The 23203-nt window shown below is 37.1% G+C and overlaps 1 protein-coding gene across 1 annotated transcript in view; it reads right to left on the bottom strand.

Annotated features, from left to right (window-relative positions):
* The window catches only part of DCDC1 (doublecortin domain containing 1), a 449122-nt gene that overhangs the window by 399074 nt on the left and 26845 nt on the right, over positions 1–23203 (bottom strand). The window contains exons 3-5 of the mRNA XM_043481537.1: positions 5583–5852; positions 4259–4412; positions 3625–3787 (exon numbers count right to left, since the gene is read on the bottom strand). Of these exons, the coding sequence (XP_043337472.1) occupies positions 3625–3787; positions 4259–4412; positions 5583–5852 (587 nt within the window). The remainder of the gene's footprint in view (positions 1–3624; positions 3788–4258; positions 4413–5582; positions 5853–23203) is intronic.

Genomic DNA, 23203 nt, shown 5'->3' on the forward strand with positions numbered 1-23203 from the left:
TCTGTGACTACATCTTCACAATACAGAAATATAAAAGATGTAAAATTCTATTCATAATACTCAGTTTCATTTCTGGTTAACAAAACTCAGGACTGAAATGAATCACTGTAAATGATAACTCTGAAAGCCAAAGAGTAAAATAGGATATATAGAAAAGAATGGAAATATAGAAGTAAAAAAAATTTAACCAATCTCAGAACTCTATACAGTGAAACTTGGACCTAATGAATTAGGTTCAAACTGTTTTCCCCCTCATCTTCTTTAAGACATTTAAGCAAGTGTGGGGCATGAACCATTTTTTATGCTAGGTTTACATTGCCTATAGCTCCTAGCAGTTCTAAAGGAGCTGAACTCTTTAAATTCCAGGAATCTGATGCAAGAATTTTCATTGTGCTATCATGAAGCAGAAGATTCAGGAAACTGTGAATAAAGCCTAAGAGGTATGCTCATGAAACTGAAAACTTTAAAAACGCCCTTTAAAAACAATTCATTAACTATATCTTCATAGTTTTAGAGGAATCGTTAATAAATTTCAGAATCTTCAAATGGCAGAATTACAAGACCTAATAAGACAGTTGATCTTCATCAGTAATCTTCATAAAAATTCTTTCTGCTTTTCCCCACACACAATTAATCTTTCTGTTTATGCATTCAACTTCAAATGTAAGAATTATTCTAACATTGCATTTCAACAGGGAGTGCTTCATGTCAGTCTTGACCCTGGCTTGACCTCTGTATGAAAGCTTTGTGTTTGGAGGTATGTGATGAATAGTTCTCTGGCTTTCTACTAAATCCAGTGCCACTGGTTGTCAACAGTGATGCTCAAAAGGGGTGGTAAAGCATTTAAAAAATCAGAGATGTTCTGCAGGTCTCTTTCTACCTTAGTAAATCTGGAATTATTTCCAAGGCAATTTGCACTATCTATACTATTTTCCCAAAGAATAAGAATACAATGAAGTATGGAAATACAATTGCCAAAATATACATAGATTTATTTGACTTTTCTGTGCCAGAAATAGAGCAAATTTTCATTTGGAGGACCAAAGGATTTGGTTTAATTTTTTTTTCTTTAAAATTAGAGGTGAAGGAATAATGACAACAAAGAAATTAGATTATAAGTCCCCTTTTTTATTATCTGTCTCTGATCTGGCCTAGGACTGGCACATAGTAGACTTTGAATCGATGTTTGCTGAATGAATGAAAAACAGTATATTAAAATAATGACCATTTACTGACTCTAATGCTTGTTTGTTCATTGTACATAAAATATTCATGTTCATCTGCAAAGATGCAACAGTAACACCAAATTCTGTCAGGTGTTTTCCCCTTATTTACCTTTAGAAAGTAGAATTTTCCAACTTCTGAGAATGTCTCCTTACTTAAATCTATCTACCACTTTCAAAGCTATTCATACATGTTTTATTTTTATGGTAAACTCATGACAAGTTGACATTATTATTGATAATCTATAACACTCATGCAAAAGAGCTCATTTTAGCCTGATTTGAAAAAGTACATGTGAATATGTAGGTGAGAATATGTAGGTGATATACATATATGTGAAATCTCCCCCACCCCTCTCAAGTTATATACACATATATGATAAATTACATATATATATATATCAAATAAATTATTTGTGTTTATGTTCTTGTTCTGAAAGAAACCAATATCAGGCTTTAGGCTTATAGGCTTATCTGTGAGCTTAACTTACATGGATGGCTTTTTTCCCATTATACTTAAGTCTTTTTAATGGACATGTGATATGCTAGTCTGTGTCCAAGCTCACCTACAATTTCTTTTCTCAAAAGACAAGGCACATCTGCCACCTGCTCTACTCCGTGTCCCAGCAACAACTGTCGAGCAGCATAAAGATTGATTATCAGTCAAAAACCATTGCACAACACCAGATTTTGGTGGGTTAAGCTTGCTGATCCAGCAAGAGATGGTGTGAAATTTTCAGGAGTGTGTGCCAACATTTTGGTGCTAAAAGAACAGCAGTGCATGTCACAGTGAAACACAGCCAAAGATGTGCAGACAAAGCAGAGAAGTTTTTTGTTCTAGACTTGGCTTTAAAAGGATAAAAGAGAAAACAAAAAGTAGGAGGAAATTAGTTTGTACATTTAAAAATCATCCACCAAGCTTTGTCATGTGGGTAACATTGTCATTTTAGGCATTCACGCCCAGATCTTTTAAGAAGCTTAGCTATAAATAATTTTTATATATCTCTTCTAAAATACCATGATCATAAGAAAGACAAGTATTTCTTATTAATAAAAATAACCAAGGGTCTTAAGGAAGTATTCATTACATAGATATCCGAATATAAAAGTCACAGAAACATTTACCCACAAAGACTCATGCTTCTATACAAAGAGATGATTCATGAATACAAAATAAAGGCAGCCATATTTTAAAGTAAAAAACAATTTTGAAAAATACCTGGGTCTACACTACTGCATAGCTTATTTTTACTGAGTATTGTAGCAACAAGTTTCTTTACAAGGACCAAATTACCTTGAACTTTTTATTGAATTCAAGAAATTATTTCTTGATGATCAAGTATTCTTAAAGAGATAGAAATTCTAGTATCATTTTATATAATAACATTAATAGAGGAAGAATTTTCATCACTTCCTCTGTAATGAACTCCAGAATTACTTTTCTTCTATTTATGCAATGACTGCCTAGACTTGCCTTTGGTTCACTGGCTTTATAGCAATTGCAGAAAAAAAAAAAACTTCTAATAAGATAGAAAAAGCAGAGGGGAATACAGCAGTTAGATACACTGAATTTGTATGGCAAAGTTCTTATGTCATTTAAATGTGATTAGCATACATAGCACTTGATAACAGGCCCTGGGTATGACATACCTGGATAGTGGCATTTTTATTTCTCTCTTAAAACATACTCTTTCTCACTAAAGAAAGAATTTTTTTTTCCTTAGAAAATCTCCACATTTCTGAAACATTAGAAACAATGGACTTTCTTTTTCTACAAAGAGATCTTTGCTACAAAAGTATGTCTATACATATCACATTATAAATATATAATTTATATTACCATAAAACATATATATTTTACATATATACATAAATTATATAAAAGACATGCTGTGGCATTTATCTTATAAAAATTTTGTTAGGAAAATCACATGTATATAAGAATTATGTTCATTATTGGTCACATTTTCAAAATTATGTTAATACCATCTGAAAAAAGATCAAGAGTATAAATGAATAAATGATACTTGAAACTTTGAGCTATTTTCTGAGAGAATAAGTCTAATGAATTATGTCTGTTGAGTGTCACAGAAACTAAACAGTAAATTCAATAATCTCTGATTCAATTTATTATATTTTCACCATTTAACCTCCTGCAGGCTCCCTAATGTCTATTCAGATCTATATTAAATTAAGCACCAATGCTAATGAAGGGCAATAAACGTGGCTGTCAGTGGATTTTTCTTTCATTAAGCACATTATCCTCTTACTGAGCTGTAAATGCGTAAACATTAGTTTTGTTAAACCATGCAAAAAAGACAGGATGAAAATCATTTTTTAATTGCGCCCCTTAAGCAATTTACTGTGTGTGGAAATACAAGGTTTTTTTTTTCATTTTTACCTTTAATTTTTTTGAATGGATCTAAAAAGGGCTCTCCCGTTGAAACATAAACGTCTGCTTCGCAGGGTATGTCTTCAGGTTCGAGGGCTTCACTGCCGTCTGCCAAGAACACTCGTCGCGCGGCCATGTTCAGATTCAGCTTTTCTGTGCACTCCTCCAGCAACTAATAGAAAACAAGAGGTAAGGGAGAGCTACTGAGGACAAGGAAAGTAACACATTTCCACCAAGCAAAAAGGTGCAGTGATCAAAACAGAAACTCACTGAGCCACTTGCCAAGTTAAGTAACTCAGAAACACCACCAATATGGTTATTTTGTAGCAGTTGAAAATATACAAATAGGTTCATCTCAACACTGAGAATAGCTGATTCTCAAATTCTAGTCCTTGAATGTTCCATCATTCTAATAAGTCTATAAGATATAGTCATTGTATTTGTTTAATTAGATATACTACTTATATATTGATCAAAAATGAATGGAATGTCTGTGAAATCTATATATATACATATAAACTACCTAGAGATTCAGATAACTATAAAGAAAATTTTAAACAATAAATGTCATCTTTCTCACTTTCTATATATAAAGAGAATAAGGGAAGAAATAAAGCACTGAAAACTTTTGGATACTAGTTACCAAGGTGATGGTTGGTACAGTAACTTTGGCAAAGACTGTTCTAGATCCATTTTTGTAAGCTGTTACTCTAATCAGTCTGGGTTGAAGTTTGTGTCTTTGAGACAATCTGTGCCAATTCTGGTCCCACTTAAATTTTGAAGAGAACTCTGCAACTCTAAAGAAAAAAAACACACAACAATTGGTGAATGTTAATTAGTAAGCATTTTTATGTAAATATTATCCTGGACATTTTCAACACATATAAGCACTAATGATTGTTCCTAAGTATTCCTCAAAAAAATTTTTTTAATAGAGTAAGATTGTCTATATATACTTAAATATTTTTAAAAATTTAATACATGATAAGTTTGCCAAAACTGTTCATGTAAAATATGTATCTCAGAATAAATTGTTTTATTTCTAAAACATCACAGCATTCACTTTTTAAAATTATATATGCTATATTCTAAGAGAAAGCATAAAATAGCAATATGGTCTTAACATCATGAAATAGAAAACAGCTAAGAATTTTCCTTAAGTTTTCATGTTTATTAAAGTTCTTTGATTTCTTTTTAAAAGATTTGAAATCCAAATACATCATACTAAAGTTTTTATTCTGAAGTCACTTTTATTGCTTTCATTTCAAATTGCTTGGGGGCAGTAAGAGAAGATTTCTAAGTTTGCTTTCAGTCAAAACTAGTTTCAATCCTTATTTTTTTCCCAGCAAAAGTACATGGTAAATGACTAACATGTTCTACTTTTACCTGAGTTATCTAACTTTTCCTGTTAATTCCTAATGCCACGTTTGCATAGTAAACATTTTAAAGTAAACATTTTAACTTTAAACTTAAAACCACTGTATATCCACCTATTTGAATATATGAAAATAATGTGAATGTAAATACCTTAGTTTGATTTTTATTTTTATCAACATTTTCTTCTATCCATAAACTCTTAGGTTAACAGATTATAAGAATCTTGATGTGAAAATGTATACACAAAATGCTATTACAATAAGTTCAATTTCAATTTGATTTTATTTCAAATACTGTTTAAATATTAAAAGTATGCATTTCTGTTTTTAAGCAATTATCTAGTAAACCAAGATATTCATGGTCTTAGCCTGACTCTGCTTCAACTAGAGTTTCATATTATCCAGGCTCACCCGTGTATCTCATTTTTTTCCACAAATATAATTAGCAACATTCTACTCAGGTGCTTTCAAAGAAAAAAGAAAAGCAGAAACAAAACCCCTAGAGATGTGTTACATTTTAACATTTGAAACAGTCAACTGAATCATTATAAATTCTGCTCAAAGGAAAGAACAGAGAGCCACTTTGATTACCTCAGTTGACCCAGTGGAGCACTGACAGGTCTGTTTCTCCTGGATGCTGATACAAAACAAGAATTGTTTTTACTGTTTGATTTGTAGCTATCTGGGTCTGATATTTCATCATGGCTATGATCTGATGCTGTTTGATGTGTGGAGCAATCTTGAAGTCCTGACCCTTCTGATACTGCCGCAGAATGCGAAAGTCTGTTGGGGCCAAACTGAGGCTGCAAATAATCTTCAGTAGTTTTAATAACTGCTTTTGCCTGGGATGACATAAACTCCCTGAAAGAAACAATGCAAGGAAGAATACAGTGAATTGATGTGTAATCATTTGTTAACAACTAACACATAAAACTGGTTGTGTGCTATGTGCGAGACAAAACACTACACGCTTAGCCAGTATTTTACTTAACCTTTACTATATCCCTGGGAAGTGAGTGACATTTTTATCCCCACTTTACAGATTAAAAAAATTATGTCTCAGAGTAATTAACTTGCCCAGGCTCACATAATCTGTAGTTGTAGCGCACATAATCTAGGAAAGAACTTGAACTTGAGATGTCCTAAAATAAAACACACATTCATAAACATTAAACTTAATTATTTAAACTAAAGAAGAAAAAGTGTGTAATGCTTGAATCAGTGTTGAGTAACATTTTAAAATTCTTAGATTCATTCATTAAACACTAGCACTCTGCTAAATATCAAGAAATTATAAAAATTAGAGCTGTGGCTCCTACTCTCAAGAGAACTTGCAAACTATCCCCTAATAAAAAGAGAATATATGTCAAATAAACTGCTTAGAACTCTAGGTGTATATTAACTTTAAGTGCAGAAAGAATTCCCTGAAGGCAAACTTTTGTGGGTTGGAGTAAAGTTGGTAAAGACTTTACAGCAGACCTGGACATAGGTGACTAACTCATACTGGTTTGCTCAGGACTGTCCTGGCTTTGGCATTTTAGCCATACATTTTGAAAACTCCCTTAGTCTCAGTCAAATTGGGACAGTCAGTTACCCTACCTGGTATTTAAGCTTTAGAGACTTCTCTTTAACAGTTATGAGCAAACAGAATTAAACTAGCTTGCTGCTGATTCACCCAGATTTTATGATTGTCTTCTTAAGAGTTTAGAATTGACTTTTGTGGAAGACATAAAAATACAGCTATGTCTTACCTCTGAAAGATCTTCTTAGAGTAGACACCAACATGCCCTTGGGTGAAGCCGTTTTGACCACATTCTTTAAGGCTTCAGGTCATCAGGATGACAGAACTGAACATCTTTCCCCTTTTTCTTAGATCACAGGCCCCAGTATTTAGACCAGACACAACCCACCTTCACTCACAGCACCGTTGACTATTGCATCAGAGACAGCAACAAAACAGAAAGTAAGTACTTAACCTACTCTCCTGTGGTTTCTTAATTTAGGTTTCATTTCTGACTGATTTAGCTTACTTTTTAAGTAAATTTAATCGATACTGCACTTATTTCAGCTGGCTAAATCAGATCATATATGCTATTACTTTATGTTTTTAATGCACAATTTTTGAATGACTAGAGCTCATCAACTTATTTCCAAGTTGCTATAATTCTGAAATACAGTTTAGATCTGAGATGGGGAGGGGGTGGTTATCAACATATTTTTTTTTTTTTTGGTTATCAACATATTATACTCACTCCTTACCAAGTTCTTCCCATATTTGAACTGCATTTTGTTTACCATCTCAGCAAACAAAGGTAATCTTGAAATATAGTCTCTAGCTGCGCGGGCGCAGGAGGGCCGAGAGGAGCTACTCCACGTTCAAGGTCAGGAGGGGCGGGATGAGAAGATACCCCCTGTCCAAGGTAAGGAGCAGTGGCTGTGCTTTGCTGGAGCAGCCGTGAAGAGATACTCCATGTCCAAGGTAAGAGAAACCCAAGTAAGACAGTAGGTGTTGCAAGAGGGCATCAGAGGGCAGACACACTAAAACCATAATCACAGAAAACTAGCCAATCTGATCACAGGACCACAGTCTTGTCTAACTCCATGAAACTAAGCCAGGCCATGTGGGGCCACCCAAGACGGTCGGGTCATGGTGGAAGGTCTGACAGAATATGGTCCACAGGAGAAGGGAATGGCAAACCACTTCAGTATTCTTGCCTTGAGAGCCCCATGAACAGTATGAGAAGGCAAAATGATAGGATACTGAAAGAGGAACTCCCCAGGTCAGTAAGTGCCCAATATGCTACTGGAGATCAGTGGAGAAATGACTCCAGAAAGAATGAAGGGATGGAGCCAAGGCAAAAACAATACCCAGTTGTGGATGGGACTGGTGATAGAAGCAAGGTCCGATGCTGTAAAGAGCAATATTGCATAGGAACCTGGAATGTTAGGTCCATGAATCAAGGCAAATTGGAAGTAGTCAAACAGGAGATGGCAAGAGTGAATATTGACATTCTAGGAATCAGCAAACTAAAATGGACTGGAATGGTGAATTTAACTCAGATGACCATTGTACTGTGGGCAGGAATCCCTTAGAAGAAATGGAGTAGCAATCATAGTCAACAAAAGAGTCTGAAATGCAGTACTTAGATGCAATCTCAAAAACGACAGAATGATCTCTGTTCGTTTCCAAGGCAAACCATTCAATATCACGGTAATCCAAGCCTATGCCCCAAACAGTAACGCTGAAGAAGCTGAAGTTGAATGGTTCTATGAAGACCTACAAGACCTTTTAGAACTAACACACAAAAAAGATGTCCTTTTCATTATAGGGGACTGGAATGCAAAAGTAGGAAGTCAAGAAACACCTGGAGTAACAGGCAAATTTGGCCTTGGAGTACGGAATGAAGCAGGGCAAAGGCTAATAGAGTTTTGCCAAGAGAACGCACGGGTCATAGGAAACACCCGCTTCCAACAACACAAGAGAACACTCTACACATGGACATCACCAGATGGTCAACACCGAAATCAGATTGATTATGTTCTTTGCATCCAAAGATGAAGAAGCGCTATACAGTCAGCAAAAACAAGACTGGGAGCTGACTGTGGTTCAGATCATGAACTCCTTATTGCCAAATTCAGACTTAAACTGAAGAAAGTAGGGATAACCACTAGACCATTCAGGTATGACCTAAATCAAATCCCTTATGACTATACAGTGGAAGTGAGAAATAGATTTAAGGGACTAGATCTGATAGACAGCCTGATAAACTATGGACGGAGGTTCATGACACTGTACAGGAGACAGGGATCAAGATCATCCCCATGGAAAAGAAATGCAAAAAGGCAAAATGGTTGTCTGAGGAGGCCTTACAAATAGCTGTGAAACGAAGAGAAGCGAAAAGCAAAGGAGAAAAGGAAAGATATTCCCATTTGAATGCAGAGTTCCAAAGAATAGCCAGGAGAGATAAGAAAGCCTTCCTCAGCGATCAATGCAAAGAAATAGAGGAAAACCATAGATAGTATACATGCTGTTCTTTTAAAACATCCAGGTGGGATGCATGAGACAAGTGCTCGGGCCTGGTGCACTGGGAAGACCCAGAGGAATCGGGTGGAGAGGGAGGTGGGAGGGGGGATCGGGATGGGGAATACGTGTAAATCTATGGCTGATTCATATCAATGTATGACAAAACCCACTGAAATGTTGTTAAGTAATTAGCCTCCAACTAATAAAAAAAAAAAAAAAAGAAAGAAAGAGAGGAAAACAACAGAATGGAAAAGACTAGAGATCTCTTCAAGAAAATTAGAGATACCAAGGGAAAGGGAAAGTGAAAGTGAAGTCGCTCAGTCTTGTCCGACTCTTTGCGACCCCATGGACTGTAGCCCACCAGGCTTCTCCGTCCATGGGATTCTCCAGGCAAGAATACTGGAGTGGGTTGCCAGTTCCTTCTCCAGGGGATCTTCCCGACCCAGGAATCGAACCCAGGTCTCCCGCATTGCAGGCAGACGCTTTAACCTCTGAGCCACCAGGGAAGCCCAAGGGAACATTTCATGCAAAAATGGGCTCAATAAAGGACAGAAATGGTATGGACCTAACAGAAGCAGAAGATATTAAGAAGAGGTGGCAAGAATACACAGAAGAACTGTACAAAAAAGATCTTCACGACCCAGATAATCACAATGGTGTGATCACTTCGCCTAGAGCCAGACATCCTCGAATGTGAAGTCAAGTGGGCCTTAGAAAGCATCACTACGAACAAAGCTAGTGGATGTGATGAAATTCCAGTTGAGCTATTTCAAATCCTGAAAGATGATGGTGTGAAAGTGCTGCACTCAATATGCCAGCAAATTTGGAAAACTCAGCAGTGGCCACAGGACAGGAAAATGTCAGTTTTCATTCCAGTCCCTAAGAAAGGCAATCCCAAAGAAAGCTCAAGCTACCGCACAATTGCACACATCTCACACGCTAGTAAGGTAATGCTCAAAATTCTCCAAGCCAAGCTTCAGCAATACGTGAACCGAAAACTTCCATATGTTCAACCTGGATTTAGAAAAGGCAGAGGAACCAGAGATCAAATTGCCAACATCCGCTGGATCATCGAAAAAGCAAGAGAGTTCTAGGAAAACATCTATTTCTGCTTTATTGACTATGCCAAAGCCTTTGACTGTGTGGATCACAATAAACTGTGGAACATTCTGAAGAAGATGGGAATACCAGACCACCTGACCTGCCTCTTGAGATACCTGTATGCAGGTCAGGAAGCAACAGTTAGAACTGGACATGGAACAACAGACTGGTTCCAAATAGGAAAAGGAGTACATCAAGGCTGTATGTTGTCACCCTGTTTATTTAACTTATATGCAGAGTACATCATGAGAAACACTGGGCTGGAAGAAGCACAAGCTGGAATCAAAATTGCCGGGAGAAATATCAATAACCTCAGATATGCAGATGACACCACCCTTATGGCAGAAAGTGAAGAGGAACTAAAAAGCCTCTGGATGAAAGTGAAAGAGGAGAGTGAAAAAGTTGGCTTAAAGCTTAACATTCAGAAAACTAAGATCATGGCATCTGGTCCCATCACCTCATGGGAAATAGATGGCGAAACAGTGGAAACAGTGTCAGACTTTATTTTCTTGGGCTCCAAAATCACTGCAGATGATGACTGCAACCATGAAATTAAAAGATGCTTACTCCTTGGAAGGAAAGTCATGACCAACCTAGATAGCATATTAAAAAGCAGAGACATTACTTTGCCAACAAAGGTCTGTCTGGTCAAGGCTATGGTTTTTGCAGTAGTCATGTATGGATGTGAGAGTTGGACTGTGAAGAAAGCTGAGTGCCAAAAAATTGATGCTTTTGAACTATGGTGTTGGAGAAGACTCTTGAGAGTCCCCTGGACTGCAAGGAGATCCAACCAGTCCATCCTGAAGGAGATAAGTCCTGGGTGTTCATTGGAAGGACTGATGCTGAAGCTGAAACTCCAATACTTTTGCCACCAAATGCGAAGAGTTGACTCGTTGGAAAAGACCCTGATGCTGGGAGGGATTGGGGGCAGGAGGAGAAGGGGAAAACAGAGGATGAGATGGCTGGATGGCATCACCGACTCAATAGGCATGAGTTTGAGTAAACTCCTGGAGTTGGTGATGGACAGGGAGGCCTGGAGTGCTGCGATTCATGGGGCCGCAAAGAGTCAGACATGACTGAGTGACTGAACTGAACTGAACTGAACTGAGCATTACATTTGGGTCTTATGTAGGGCCAAATATTTATAGTTCATCAAGTATTTAGCTGAACTAAATACTTGAACAGAGGACCACCTGACCTGGGATGACATGTAAATCTATGCAAATAGCAAGTCTGAAAGATGGAAAATGTAGAGTTGTTGGTATGATAAAATGAAACAAATATATTTGAGAATATTGAGCTGTGTAGATAGAGGATCAGGCATAGAGGATGTTAGCTTTCATGTATTACTGTAATTGAGGTAATTTTTATACAAACCACATTTTTCCAATTTGCTAGTTCCTCAGTCAGTAGTCCTTATACATAATATAACCTCCCCATCCACACAATTACAAAATAATGTATGCTTAGTGTGGAAAGTTTAGCATGAACAGCTCCTCCTCCAAATTTTTCTCATCCACAAATTTTATTATAGCCACAATTATTTCTTCTGGCCTGTGTTCTTTATATCCACAAATGTGTAAAATAGTTGACTGCATGCTCAGTTGCTCAGTCATGTCTGACTCTTTGTGACTCCATGGACTGTAGCCTTCCAGGCTTCCCTGTCCATGGAATTTTCCCAGCAAGAATACTTGAGTAGGTTGCCACTTCCTACTCCAGGGAATTGTCTCGACCCAAGGATCAAACTCATATCTCCTGCATTGGCAGGCGGATTCTTTACCACGGAGCCACCTGGGAAGCCCAAAATGGTTGATTATTTCCTCTAAAGGAATGAAAGGTAGTCATGTGCCAGAGGATAAGCATGTGGATAAGAGTTGATACAGTGGGTCCATGGAGCGCAAACACTGGGATCTGAGTAGTTGTATTTTATTATTGTGATTATTGTTTTCATCACATGTTTCTATCCCAATCTGCCCTGGACTGAACATAGCACTGGGGAGAAGAATGGCCTTCTCTACACCCTGAGGGTCCACCCAGGTTTATGACTGTGGCAAACAGCATCCTGAATGGATCATTAGACTAGCTCTGGCAGAGGTGGGACCACCCTGTAGACTACCTGAGCTACTCAGATATTGACGGCAGTGAAGAGTGGGGGCAAGAGACAGCAGTCATGTCACAGAGGCCATGTTTCTGCAGCAACGGCAACAGAGCTGCAAATAGTCACCCAGCTCTTCATCCTGGGGGAAGAGCAGTAAATAGCCAGGAGGAAAGATCTGCAGGTCTCAAAGACAGTTCTCAGTGTCCATACACAGTTACTTGGAAAGCAAATTCTCACACAAGGAAAGAAAAGAAAAGGGATTCTCTACTTAAGTGAAGAATGAGGTGTCTTTCTTTTTTAATGAATGCATTATGTTTACTGTCAAATATTTTTACAAATATACTGGTGATTTTATGTAATAACCCATTATCCCACCACCACAGTGCAAAGGGTTGTTATTTTTTCCATATTCTAAAACTTCAACCACATCAAATTTTTAATATAATACTTCGCCTTTTTTACTTAACACTGTTTTGCAATTGTTTCTAAGATTGCTATATGAGCTATACAGATTTTACTGGAATGTAATATTTTGTTAGGTATAAATTGCTTTGTTCAACTGAGTCATTTACAGGTCATCTACTATTTTTGTCTACTGTGTGTAAAGAATTCGCCTGCAATTCAGGAGACTCGGGAGACTTGTGTTCAATCCCTGGGTCAGGAAGATCCCCTGGAGAAGGAAATGGCAACCCACTCTAGTATTCTTGCCTGGAGAATCCCATGGACAAAGGAATCTGGTGGGCTACAGTCCATGGGGTCGCAAACAGTTGGACATGACTGAAGTAACTGAGCATGCACGCACATATCTTCCCCCGCCCCTGTTCTGGTAACAGCATTTGTATCCTTTTGGGACGCTATCCATCCCTACTCCTCCTAAATCTACCTGATTCTGGTAGGTTTAGGACAATAAAGTACATGAGTTACTTGGTGATGGTTTAGCTGCTAAGTCATGTACGACTCTTGCGGCCCTCTGGACTGTAGCCTGCCAGGCTCCTCTGTCCATGGGATTCTCCAAGCAAGAATACTGGAGTGGGTTGCCATTTCCTTCTCCACATGAGTTACTTGGTAAATGGTAAAAAGAATTTTTATGGTTCTACCACGTATGTATCTATCATTTACTTTTCTCTAGTAATTTATATATAAAAGGAGGAAGAAGGTAGCTTTTCATGTTAAAAAGTCACTACTGTTCCACCGTCTTTAGTCTTCAGCTTAATTTTATCAACATTGATGACAGGTTTGCACTAGTTATTAAACACTATGGAACACTTCTTTCTTAAAACAACTATGTGCTTCCTAGTGTGTGAGGATGATCACACAACTTGGCAAGGCTAACTTATCCCACATGGGAATTAATTTCACACACATGGTTTGTTAAGTTAATGCTGGAAATGTGGGGTTTAGGATCATTCAGCTTACAAGGAACAAACAAGCATTTGGGTTTTGGATGACAGAACTCACAGCAGGATACAAAAACGTTAAGGAGATAAAACCACTCCAGTAGAGCACAAAGAGAATTAGAAGACCATTCACTGCACTCCAGGATATACTAGTGACTTAAGACCAACTCTAGACTGTTTTTTCGCTCAGTAACCTCATCTCTCCTTCTGTGTCTGCTTCCTCATTCTACATCTTATTGCCTCATCTTATGAGCTTAGTACATGCGTAGTTGTGTCTGCCTCTATGTCACCCTATGGACTGCAGCCCACCAGGTTCCTCTGTCCATAAGATTTCCCAGGCAAGAATTCTGGAGTGGGTTGCCATGCCTTCCTCCAGGGGATCTTCCTGATTCAGGGATCAAACCAGCATTGGCAGGCAGGTTCTTTATCACTAGCGCCACCTGGGAAACCCCTCTTATTGCCTAACCTATCTCTATTCTCCTTCTCCTCATTCCTCATGACTTCTGCTAATATCCTCTATATGTCTCATTTCTATACCACACGACTTTCTGCAGACTCTGTATGATACATTCAATTCCCCCAAAAGTTTAATTTCATCACTACCCCTGTTGGGTAGAACTCTCAAGCTCGGCAACTTCATAAGCTACTAGAATACCTGGGAATGAGAAAGGACCCATCAGTGGCCCTGGAACTAGGAGAGCAGGATAAAAAGGTAAACAGGAGGTTACAGTAAGATGGGTATCAGGTGCCTCCCAAAAGAGGAAAACATAATTGGCAGGGACTTACATGGCCTGTACTGAGTGAGGAGAGCAGGGACACTATAAATTTGATTGATTGAAAAAGTACTCACTAAAATGTATCACACAATTTAAATTACTAGAGTAATTAGAGGCTAGAGTCCATGGGACCGCAAAGAGTTGGATACAACTGAGTGGATAAGCACATATTTCTCTCCAGACAATGCAAGAACCTTAGAATGTATCATATCCATTTACTGCTGCTTCCTCAGGCTGATCATCAATAATTTTTAATTCCATTTTTCATGGGTAGGTGCATCTATCTTTCACGGCTCCTGGTTTTACATAGGGACCTTAACTTCAAAATTCTGCTTGCATGAGTTTGAGGCTTTGCATCCTGTGCTCTCTGTGATTCTTATGAATTATTACATAAATTTATTATAATTTCTATGAAGATCTACATCTTGTTATTTCTTTTAAGATACACGTTTTGATAAGATCTACACTTGTTAGGTATCTTTTATAAAATTTGATAAATTGTGTCACAGTTTTCTCAGACTTTCTTTTTTCACAACTAGAAAATTCCCACTAGGAATTCCATGTGGATTTTTAAACTAGTTGTTTTAGGAAATGAAAAAATAAGCTTTATAAAAAAAAAAAGGAAAAAATAACCTTTATCAAAAAAAATAACCTCATTTTGCCTTAGTTTACTGTAGAGGCTTCCTACCACATTCTAGAACACAGACTCATTTTATAACCAGATCTTCTTTTTGAACTATCTATATCAGGATTATTATCTTGTTCTATGATATGTCTCTACTGTGAATCTTTCACTGTATCTGTAGGTAATTCATATATACACATATTTCAAGAAGCTTCTTCTTCAGTAAGACTTCTATGCCACCTCCTTGAACAAAAATGTACTTTCTTCCTATATATGTGCCCTGGTAAGTCTGACAGCTGGAATGACTAAATCTCATTTATCCTTGCCTACAATCTAAAATGCTAGACTTCAATTTCTGTCAAGTATTCCAATTCATCATTGTATTATTTACTCTTTCATCAGTGGTAAAAATAATTTTTACCTCTGATACAGAACATTTTTTCCAGCCTGAATTCTAAAATCTACTATATTAGATTGACACGAGAATATCAATCATACTACTTAAGAATACACCTTCTTAAGAACTACCTCTGTATCTATCTTTATACCTATCTATCCGTCTATACTAGTTTTCTACTGCTATGCAACAAATGGCTTAAAACAACACCAGCCTATCACAGCACAGCTTCTTTCCATGCGTCAGAAGTCTGGGCAAAGCTTAGCAGGAACCTGTGCTCAGGATCTCATAGGCTGAAGTGAAGGTGTCAGCTGGGGCTGCAGTCTTAGCTGATGCTCAGGATCTTCTTCCAAACTCATTCAGGTTTTGCCAGAATTCAGTTACTTACAGCTAAAAAACTCATAGTTACTATCATCTTCTTTGAAGCCAGAGGAATTCATCTTTCTTTTCTGTCTCCGATCTCTAAACTCTCATTTAAGAGTAGATCTGGATAAGTTAGGCCCACCCAGGATAATCTCCCATTTGATTAACTCAAATACAACTGATTTTATACCCTAACTACATCTGAAAAAATCTTTGCCATATAATGTTAACATAATCATAGAAGTGGCATCCTGTCATAGTCACAATCCTACCCACATTCAAGAGGAGGGAATTACACCAGGCATATTTACCAGTGGGTGGGAATCTTGGGGACCCATATTAAATTTCTGTGTAACACACTAGCTATACAATTATGTAGTTTTGATTACTCAATTTTTACACCAAATTTAGATCCAGATATTTTCTTTTCCAGAAGATTAAAAGACAACTATTTAAGATTAAATTTTGTCATCATTAAAAACTGAGGTTATTTAAAAGAATGTACCACTGTTTCTGATGGCAAATCCAAAGAGGAACTTAAGAAAGTGCTTTGAGAAGTGGCATTGTCATTAGAGTAAATCACTACTTCCTAAAGTAGACATTCTAAATGGGGGCGGTATTCATTTGGATGAAAATATCCTGGTATTTTATTTTATGTGCGTGTGCGCTCAGTCATGACTGACTCTGTGATCCATGGACTGTAGCCTGCCAGGCTCCTCTGTCCATGGGATTTTCCAGGCAAAAATACTGGAGTGGGCTGGCATACCCTCCTCCAGGGGATCTTCCTGACCCAGGATGGAACCCTCCTCTCTTGCGTCTCCTGCATTGGCAGGCAGATTCTTTACCACTGAGCCACCAGGGAATCCCAGTATCCTGGTATGTTTCCATTAACAACATCGACTACATCATTTCTGAGTTCGTTTAACATCAGTTATTGGAAAAAGATTATTTCTTTTAGCAATCCAAATAATTCTTTAGAAATTAAGTCACAAAAAAATAAGTAAATGTGGTTTTGTAAGTCTGCATGTGTGCTTAGTCACTCAGTGATGTTCCACTCTTTGTGATCCCATGGACTGTAGCCTGCCATGCTACTCAGTCCATGATATTTTTCAGGCAAGAACACTGGAGTGGGTTGCCATTTCCTTCTCCAATGCATGAAAGTGAAAAGTCAAAGTGAAGTTGCTCAGTCGTGTCTGACTCTTCGCGACCCCATGGACTGCAGCCTACCAGACTCCTCCGTCCATGGGATTTTCCAGGCAAGAATACTAGATTGGGTTGTCATTCCCTACTCCAGACAATCCTGCTGACCCAGGGATCGAACCCAAGTGTCCTGCAGCTCCTTCACTGGCAGGCAGATTCTTAACCACTGAGCTACCTGGGAAGCCTTTGTAAGTCTATATGTATGCAAACTATGTAAATATTTAAGAATGCTACGTTTGCTTATAGTAAGATTAGTAAAAACATGTCAAAATTTAACAGTATGGATAAAAACTATTGGTTAAAAACTTTAGGTTATTGAATCTTTTAAATAATTTCTACATATGATATAATAGATATGATAAATCACAGAATTACAAAGCTGGTAGGCACATTAATAGATAAACTAAGCTTTCATTCTTTTCTGAAACAGTATAACACTATACATAAAGGCTTTCTATTACAGTCAAAAAGATCATTAGGGACGGATCTTAAACACTGTGGAATTGACAACCCTCTTAATGTCTCAGTAAAAGTTGCTCAGTTGTGTCCAACTCTTTGTGACCCCATGGACTATACAGTCCATGGAATTCTCTAGGACAGAATACTGGAATGGGTAGCCCTTTCCCTTCTCCATGGGATCTGCCTAACCAGGGATTGAACCCAGGTCTCCCACATTGCAGGCTGATTCTTTACCAGCTGAACCACAAATATTTAATTATGCTTTACTCTCTGTGGTTTCCATTAAATCTAATTTACAACTTTTGTTTCACAAAGCAACAACTAAGTAAAGATGTGAGGTCTAAAAGTACAACAAAATATGCCCAGGGAGGAGACTAGAAAAAGCAGATAAATAGGCCAGATAATACTTAATGGTAGGATTCTAGTTTTGGCAAGAGCAATCTTCCTTCTCATTTCCTCTATTTTAATAGCATCAGTGAATCTTAGTGGGTTTTTTAATAGCAACTTCAAGAAGACTTCTAATAATGTCACTCTTGCTGCTGTTGTTGTTTAGTTGCTAAATTGTGTCTGACTCTTTTGCGGCCTGCCTGGCTCCACTGGGGATTTCCCAGACAAGAATACTAGAGTAGGTTGCCATTTCTTCTCCAGGGGATCTTCCCAACCCAGGGATCTAACCCGCGTCTTCTGCCTGGCAGGCAGATTCTTTACCGTCTGAGCCTTCGGGAAAGCCTACTGCTCCCCTGTAATACCCCTACAGTGTCCCTCAGCTATGACTGCAGCTCATTGCCTTCCACAGTTCTTACAGGTATGCCCTTCTGCCAGTGGTATTCACTCAGCAGATCTGTACTCAGTACTGTATATCTTTCAATTAGTATTCTTAAAAATACTTATTTATTTACCTGGCTGCACTGGGTCTTGGTTGCAGCACGTGGGATCTTTGATGTTCATTGCAACATGAGGTATCTTTAGTTGTAGCATGTGAACTCTTAGTTGCAGTACATGTGATCTAGTTCTCTGACCAGGAATCAAACCCAGGCCCCCTGAATTGGGAGCGTGGAGTCTTAGGCACTGGACCACCAGGGAAGTCCCTCAATCAGTAAGTATTTAATAAATATTAATTGAACTCAGTGTTTACATTTTCTAAAACCCCTTCCATAATAACAATAATTGTCTAGTGTAAAAGAGAAATGTCATACTCGTAGTCACGCATATAAATTTACAATAACTGACTGTGATTAGTACTGTGAAGGAAAAGTCTCAGTTATTAAGATGAAAAAGTTCAGGTGTTAGGGATATAGAGAAAAATCTCAACAAATCTGTACAAGCTGATAGGACATATGTGAGGGATTAACCCCAATAGGTCCTAGTCATTCCTTATTTCAAATCATTCTGCCAGGTCCTGTGCAAGCACTGATATACTTTTTGCATATTGATATCTTTACTTTGTGATTTATAATGTGATTTCAGATGATTTCATATCCCATTCTGCAAGGGTAAGAACCTTGTTTTATCTCTTTACTGCCACTGGAACTCAACTAATGATTTATATGCAAGAATTATTCTTTGATAATTATGACAACATGAAAAAATGTATCACAAAAATTCCATTGATAAGAAACATATACAATTTAAAAGGTAAAATATAATAAAGCCAAAAGTCAAAACTATGTCAATGTAACACTGATTTTCTAAAGGTCCTTTCTCCATTTTTCCTCAGATGAAAAGCCTCACTTATGTTTGAATAGTCACCCCCTTTATATGTCCATGGAAGGCATCCCCTGATAGCTGCAGTGGGTAAACATTCAGTGGTCTGACGCCAGTGAAGCTATTTCCATTTCCATTGCATGATGGGTTACTTAAGCAGCCTGTGATCCAACTTTGGCCAATGATAAAATGAGGAGAAGCGTTCTGGAGAAAGGTTTTTGCACTAATAAAAAAGAGATATAAATAATCAAATACCTATCCTATTTAGTCAGAAATTGTCTAGTGAGCATCTAGTGAGCATATGATGAGCCTTCCCAGTAAGAGGATTCAAACCCAAGGATCTAGCCAATATTGTGAGGATGGTGCAGGGAAAGATATAAAGGGTCAGGTTCTTTGATTCTCCTGCTGAAGCACTGAACAAACCCTAGAATTGCCCTGTCTCTGAAGTTCCTCTTACATGAGATAGTGAGTGTCCAGTTTTAAAGTCACTTTCAGCTGAATTTCCCATTACTCTGCTAATAGTAGCCTAACTTATACAATGAACTTTCTAATCACATTTGCTTCAATTTAGCCTTATTCAAAATCTTTACTGATTTTGAATGTTTTATGATGGGCTAAAATATAAACTAATATGGTATTTTCTTTATTTCTTTATTTTATCAAGAACACTTCACCAAAAATTTCAGCACAAGCATAAAATGACATGGAGGTTTTCCCCTGATTTTGAAACACAAAGCATCCTTGGTGAGTTTAGATTTCTATGGCAGAAATCTGCATGTGGCTAATAATTCTATTCATAAGTAGGAAGTGTGGCTACTTTGACAGATCATGGCTCAATAACAAGCATGCAGGTCTAAGTTATCACACAGTTTGGATGTGAATTCAACAGCAGGATAATGACAGTTGCCAAGGATTTGTGCTTGCTGTCGCTTCATACCAGTGTTGCCTGTCAAAATGTCTCTTTTTCTTATACAGAAGCCATAGAATTTTTATGGATAGCAATTACTTACAATGTACAATGAAGTACATCAAATCTAACAACCACTCTTTAGCCCCTCATTATTTGGTAGTCTCTTTGTTAAATGTAGTCAACCATTTTCATCTAAATTATTTATTTATACTGTATATTTGACAAGCATATATTTCTCGCTTTATATTCCTATGGCATTTAAACCTTCCTGAAGAGTTATGGTTTTATTTTAATATTGTCATTTGTAAAACTTGTCTTTATCCTATTACCATTTTAACCGTAATTAAACTCTCTAATTGGAATAAATACAAATAAGAAAATGTAAACATAAAGGAAAATGACCTTAAATACATTTAATAAGAAATCACCAACTTAAAATACTGGATGCAACAGATAAAAGAAATAAGCCCATCTATGTTTGGTGCATGGAAACTTATACAAAATCTGCAGTACACAAACCACAAAGATTTCATTACTTGTCATTCTACCTTCCCCCCAACTGAAGAAACAAATAACCTCTAAAGACATAAACACCTTTCTACAATTACTAGGTAAAATGTAATTTAAACATCACGGAAAGTGAATAATAGAAAGTGGCAATAATAAATACAAATAATTTCTCCCAAATTTTATTTTGAATACCAGAAGAAAATGTAATTCTAGTTTGACCTAGAAATATTGGTAAAGATACCTTGATTGCAGAGCAATTTTCAATTATTTTATAACACAATAAGTCCAACTTTTATTTGTAGCTCAATTACTGAATAATAACTGATGTATTATGCTCAAATTACACATATACCCTAAAGGAGATATTCAATGTTTGTTAAGTTGAACTTTCTTGCTTTTGTAGAAGGAAATGTAAAAAAGAAAAACAATTTATACAATTTGTAAAGGACTCATCTGAGTACAGGATCAGGGCATAAATTATCCCACTCAAAGGAAAAAATGAATATTAGCTCTGCTTGTGCAGAAGTACAAAGGAATAAAAATAAGGTACATCTTAAACCTAAAATTGGGGGAGATTATAGAAATAAAAGGGTTTTCCAGAGGAAATGCAAATTTTCAAAAGAAATGATATAGTCTATTAACATTTTTAAAGTATAGCTTAGTCAGTAAAGAATCTGCCAGCAATGCAGGAGACCTGGGTTCGATTCCTAGGTTGGGAAGATCCCCTGGAGAAGGAAATGGCAACCCATTCCAGTATTCTTGCCTGGAGAATCCCATGGACGGAGGAACCTGGTGGGCTACAGTCTATGGGGTCGCAAGAGTTGAACACGACTTAGCGACTAAACCACCACCACCAGCAATATATTAATGTCTGGATCTGCAGAGTTTTCTTTTTTTAAGACTCTAAGGAAAAATCTGACAAAAGTTTTGAATTAGGAAAAGTGCAATTTGTTGGGCAATGGAGGTTGCGAACAGTGGAGGTGTTGGCTTGCTTCATTAACTCCTTACTGCTTCCTTCCCCTCACTCTGCTGCTCATCCCATTGTGGGAACTAATAGCTCATCTTTGGAATTGTGAGATTACTAAACTTAAACTGTCCCTAGAAAAGGTGATATAACCAAATACTTATATTTCAAAAAGAGCCTAAGACTCATTCCAATTCAAAATAGCCAAGATAACTAAAATGATATAAAAAAGTGAGTGACTAGATTAAGCACTGTTAGTCTCCTCGAAAGCAAGATTTGTCTGTGAATCAGCAACCAGATAATCTACAATAAGAAGATGTTGGCGATTCACTTTTAAAACTGATTTAAGTCCTAGTATAATATACTAACAATAATTGGGGAACTAAAAGAGTTGATATTACACTCAGCTGCAAGCGGGATTAAAAAAAAAACAACACTACAACATTCTGCTATAATAATCATGAAATTACATTCTTAGATGATCATCAGCTAAATATTATTAAAATATATGTGGGATAGAAAGAGATACTAACTGTCTAGACCATTCTGTTAGTTTTGTGATATACAATTTTGGGACTTCCCTGGCAGTCCAGTTTTTAAGACTTCACTTTCCAGTGCAGAGGGTGCAGGTTAAATCCTTGGTTGGGGAGTGAAGATCCCACAAGCCTCACAGCCAAAACACCAAGACATAAAACAGAAGCAATACCATAAACTAATTCAATGAAGACTTTAAAAATGGTCTACATAAAAAATATCTTTTTAAAAATGCAATTTTAATTTGGAAATTGTCCATTTTTAGCATTCAGAGACACCTTCCACAAATATAGCAGAACTGCCCCTAGATACCTATTACCAATAAATAATTGATTCTGCTTCATGCTTCAAAGGCTGATACCCTGTTTCAGGTCACCTGGGAATGCATCAGACTACAGCTGGGGAGGAAAAGTTCCCTATCATTTGCTTTCCTTGAAGTAACCACAAGAACGAAGCTATACTTCTCCAGTCATCTGATCTTTTGGTGGCAAGTCATAAAATGGGAGGATCAGTCCTTCTTGGGCATGATATATTGAACTCACACTATTGATGATAGTTTTCTTTTTGGGGGGAAGGCTCCTGGCACAGCAGTTTTTCCTTTGTTACAAACAAATATAACATAGAGTGACAGAGGCAAACCATTGTAAGAACACAAGAAAGAGAGAAAAGAAGGATAAGGTAAATGTAATAAAAAGTAGATTAATACCACAGATAATAACATAAGAATAATGTGATTCATCACTGCATGGTTACAAAGAATGGATTTAATGTGGGCAGGTTTTGTAAAAATGTACAATGTGTTAAATAGTGAAGAAAAGCACAGTCTCTGTTATATAAGTAAAGGAACAACAAACTGACTATACTTTAATAATTATTTATCATAAACGATCAAAAAGATGGTGGAATAAAGGTGGCAAAGGAAAAAAGGATGAGACAAGAGAAGTTTTAACCTCAATCAGGGAGGAAACATCTTTACTCATAGAGAAAATTGCCTCTCTGATAATCATATTAATGCCAATGGATCTTAGATTACCATTAGCCTTTATGAACTTGACCCTTCAGGTTGAAACTCATCATTTTCTTTTTCATAAAAGTAAAGGGCCTCAGGGCATTGTCTTTGACTTTCTATTCAACTGTCAAGAAGAGATTA

This window comes from Cervus canadensis, chromosome 11 (assembly GCF_019320065.1).
Source record: "Cervus canadensis isolate Bull #8, Minnesota chromosome 11, ASM1932006v1, whole genome shotgun sequence".
Taxonomy (NCBI): Eukaryota; Metazoa; Chordata; class Mammalia; order Artiodactyla; family Cervidae; genus Cervus; species Cervus canadensis.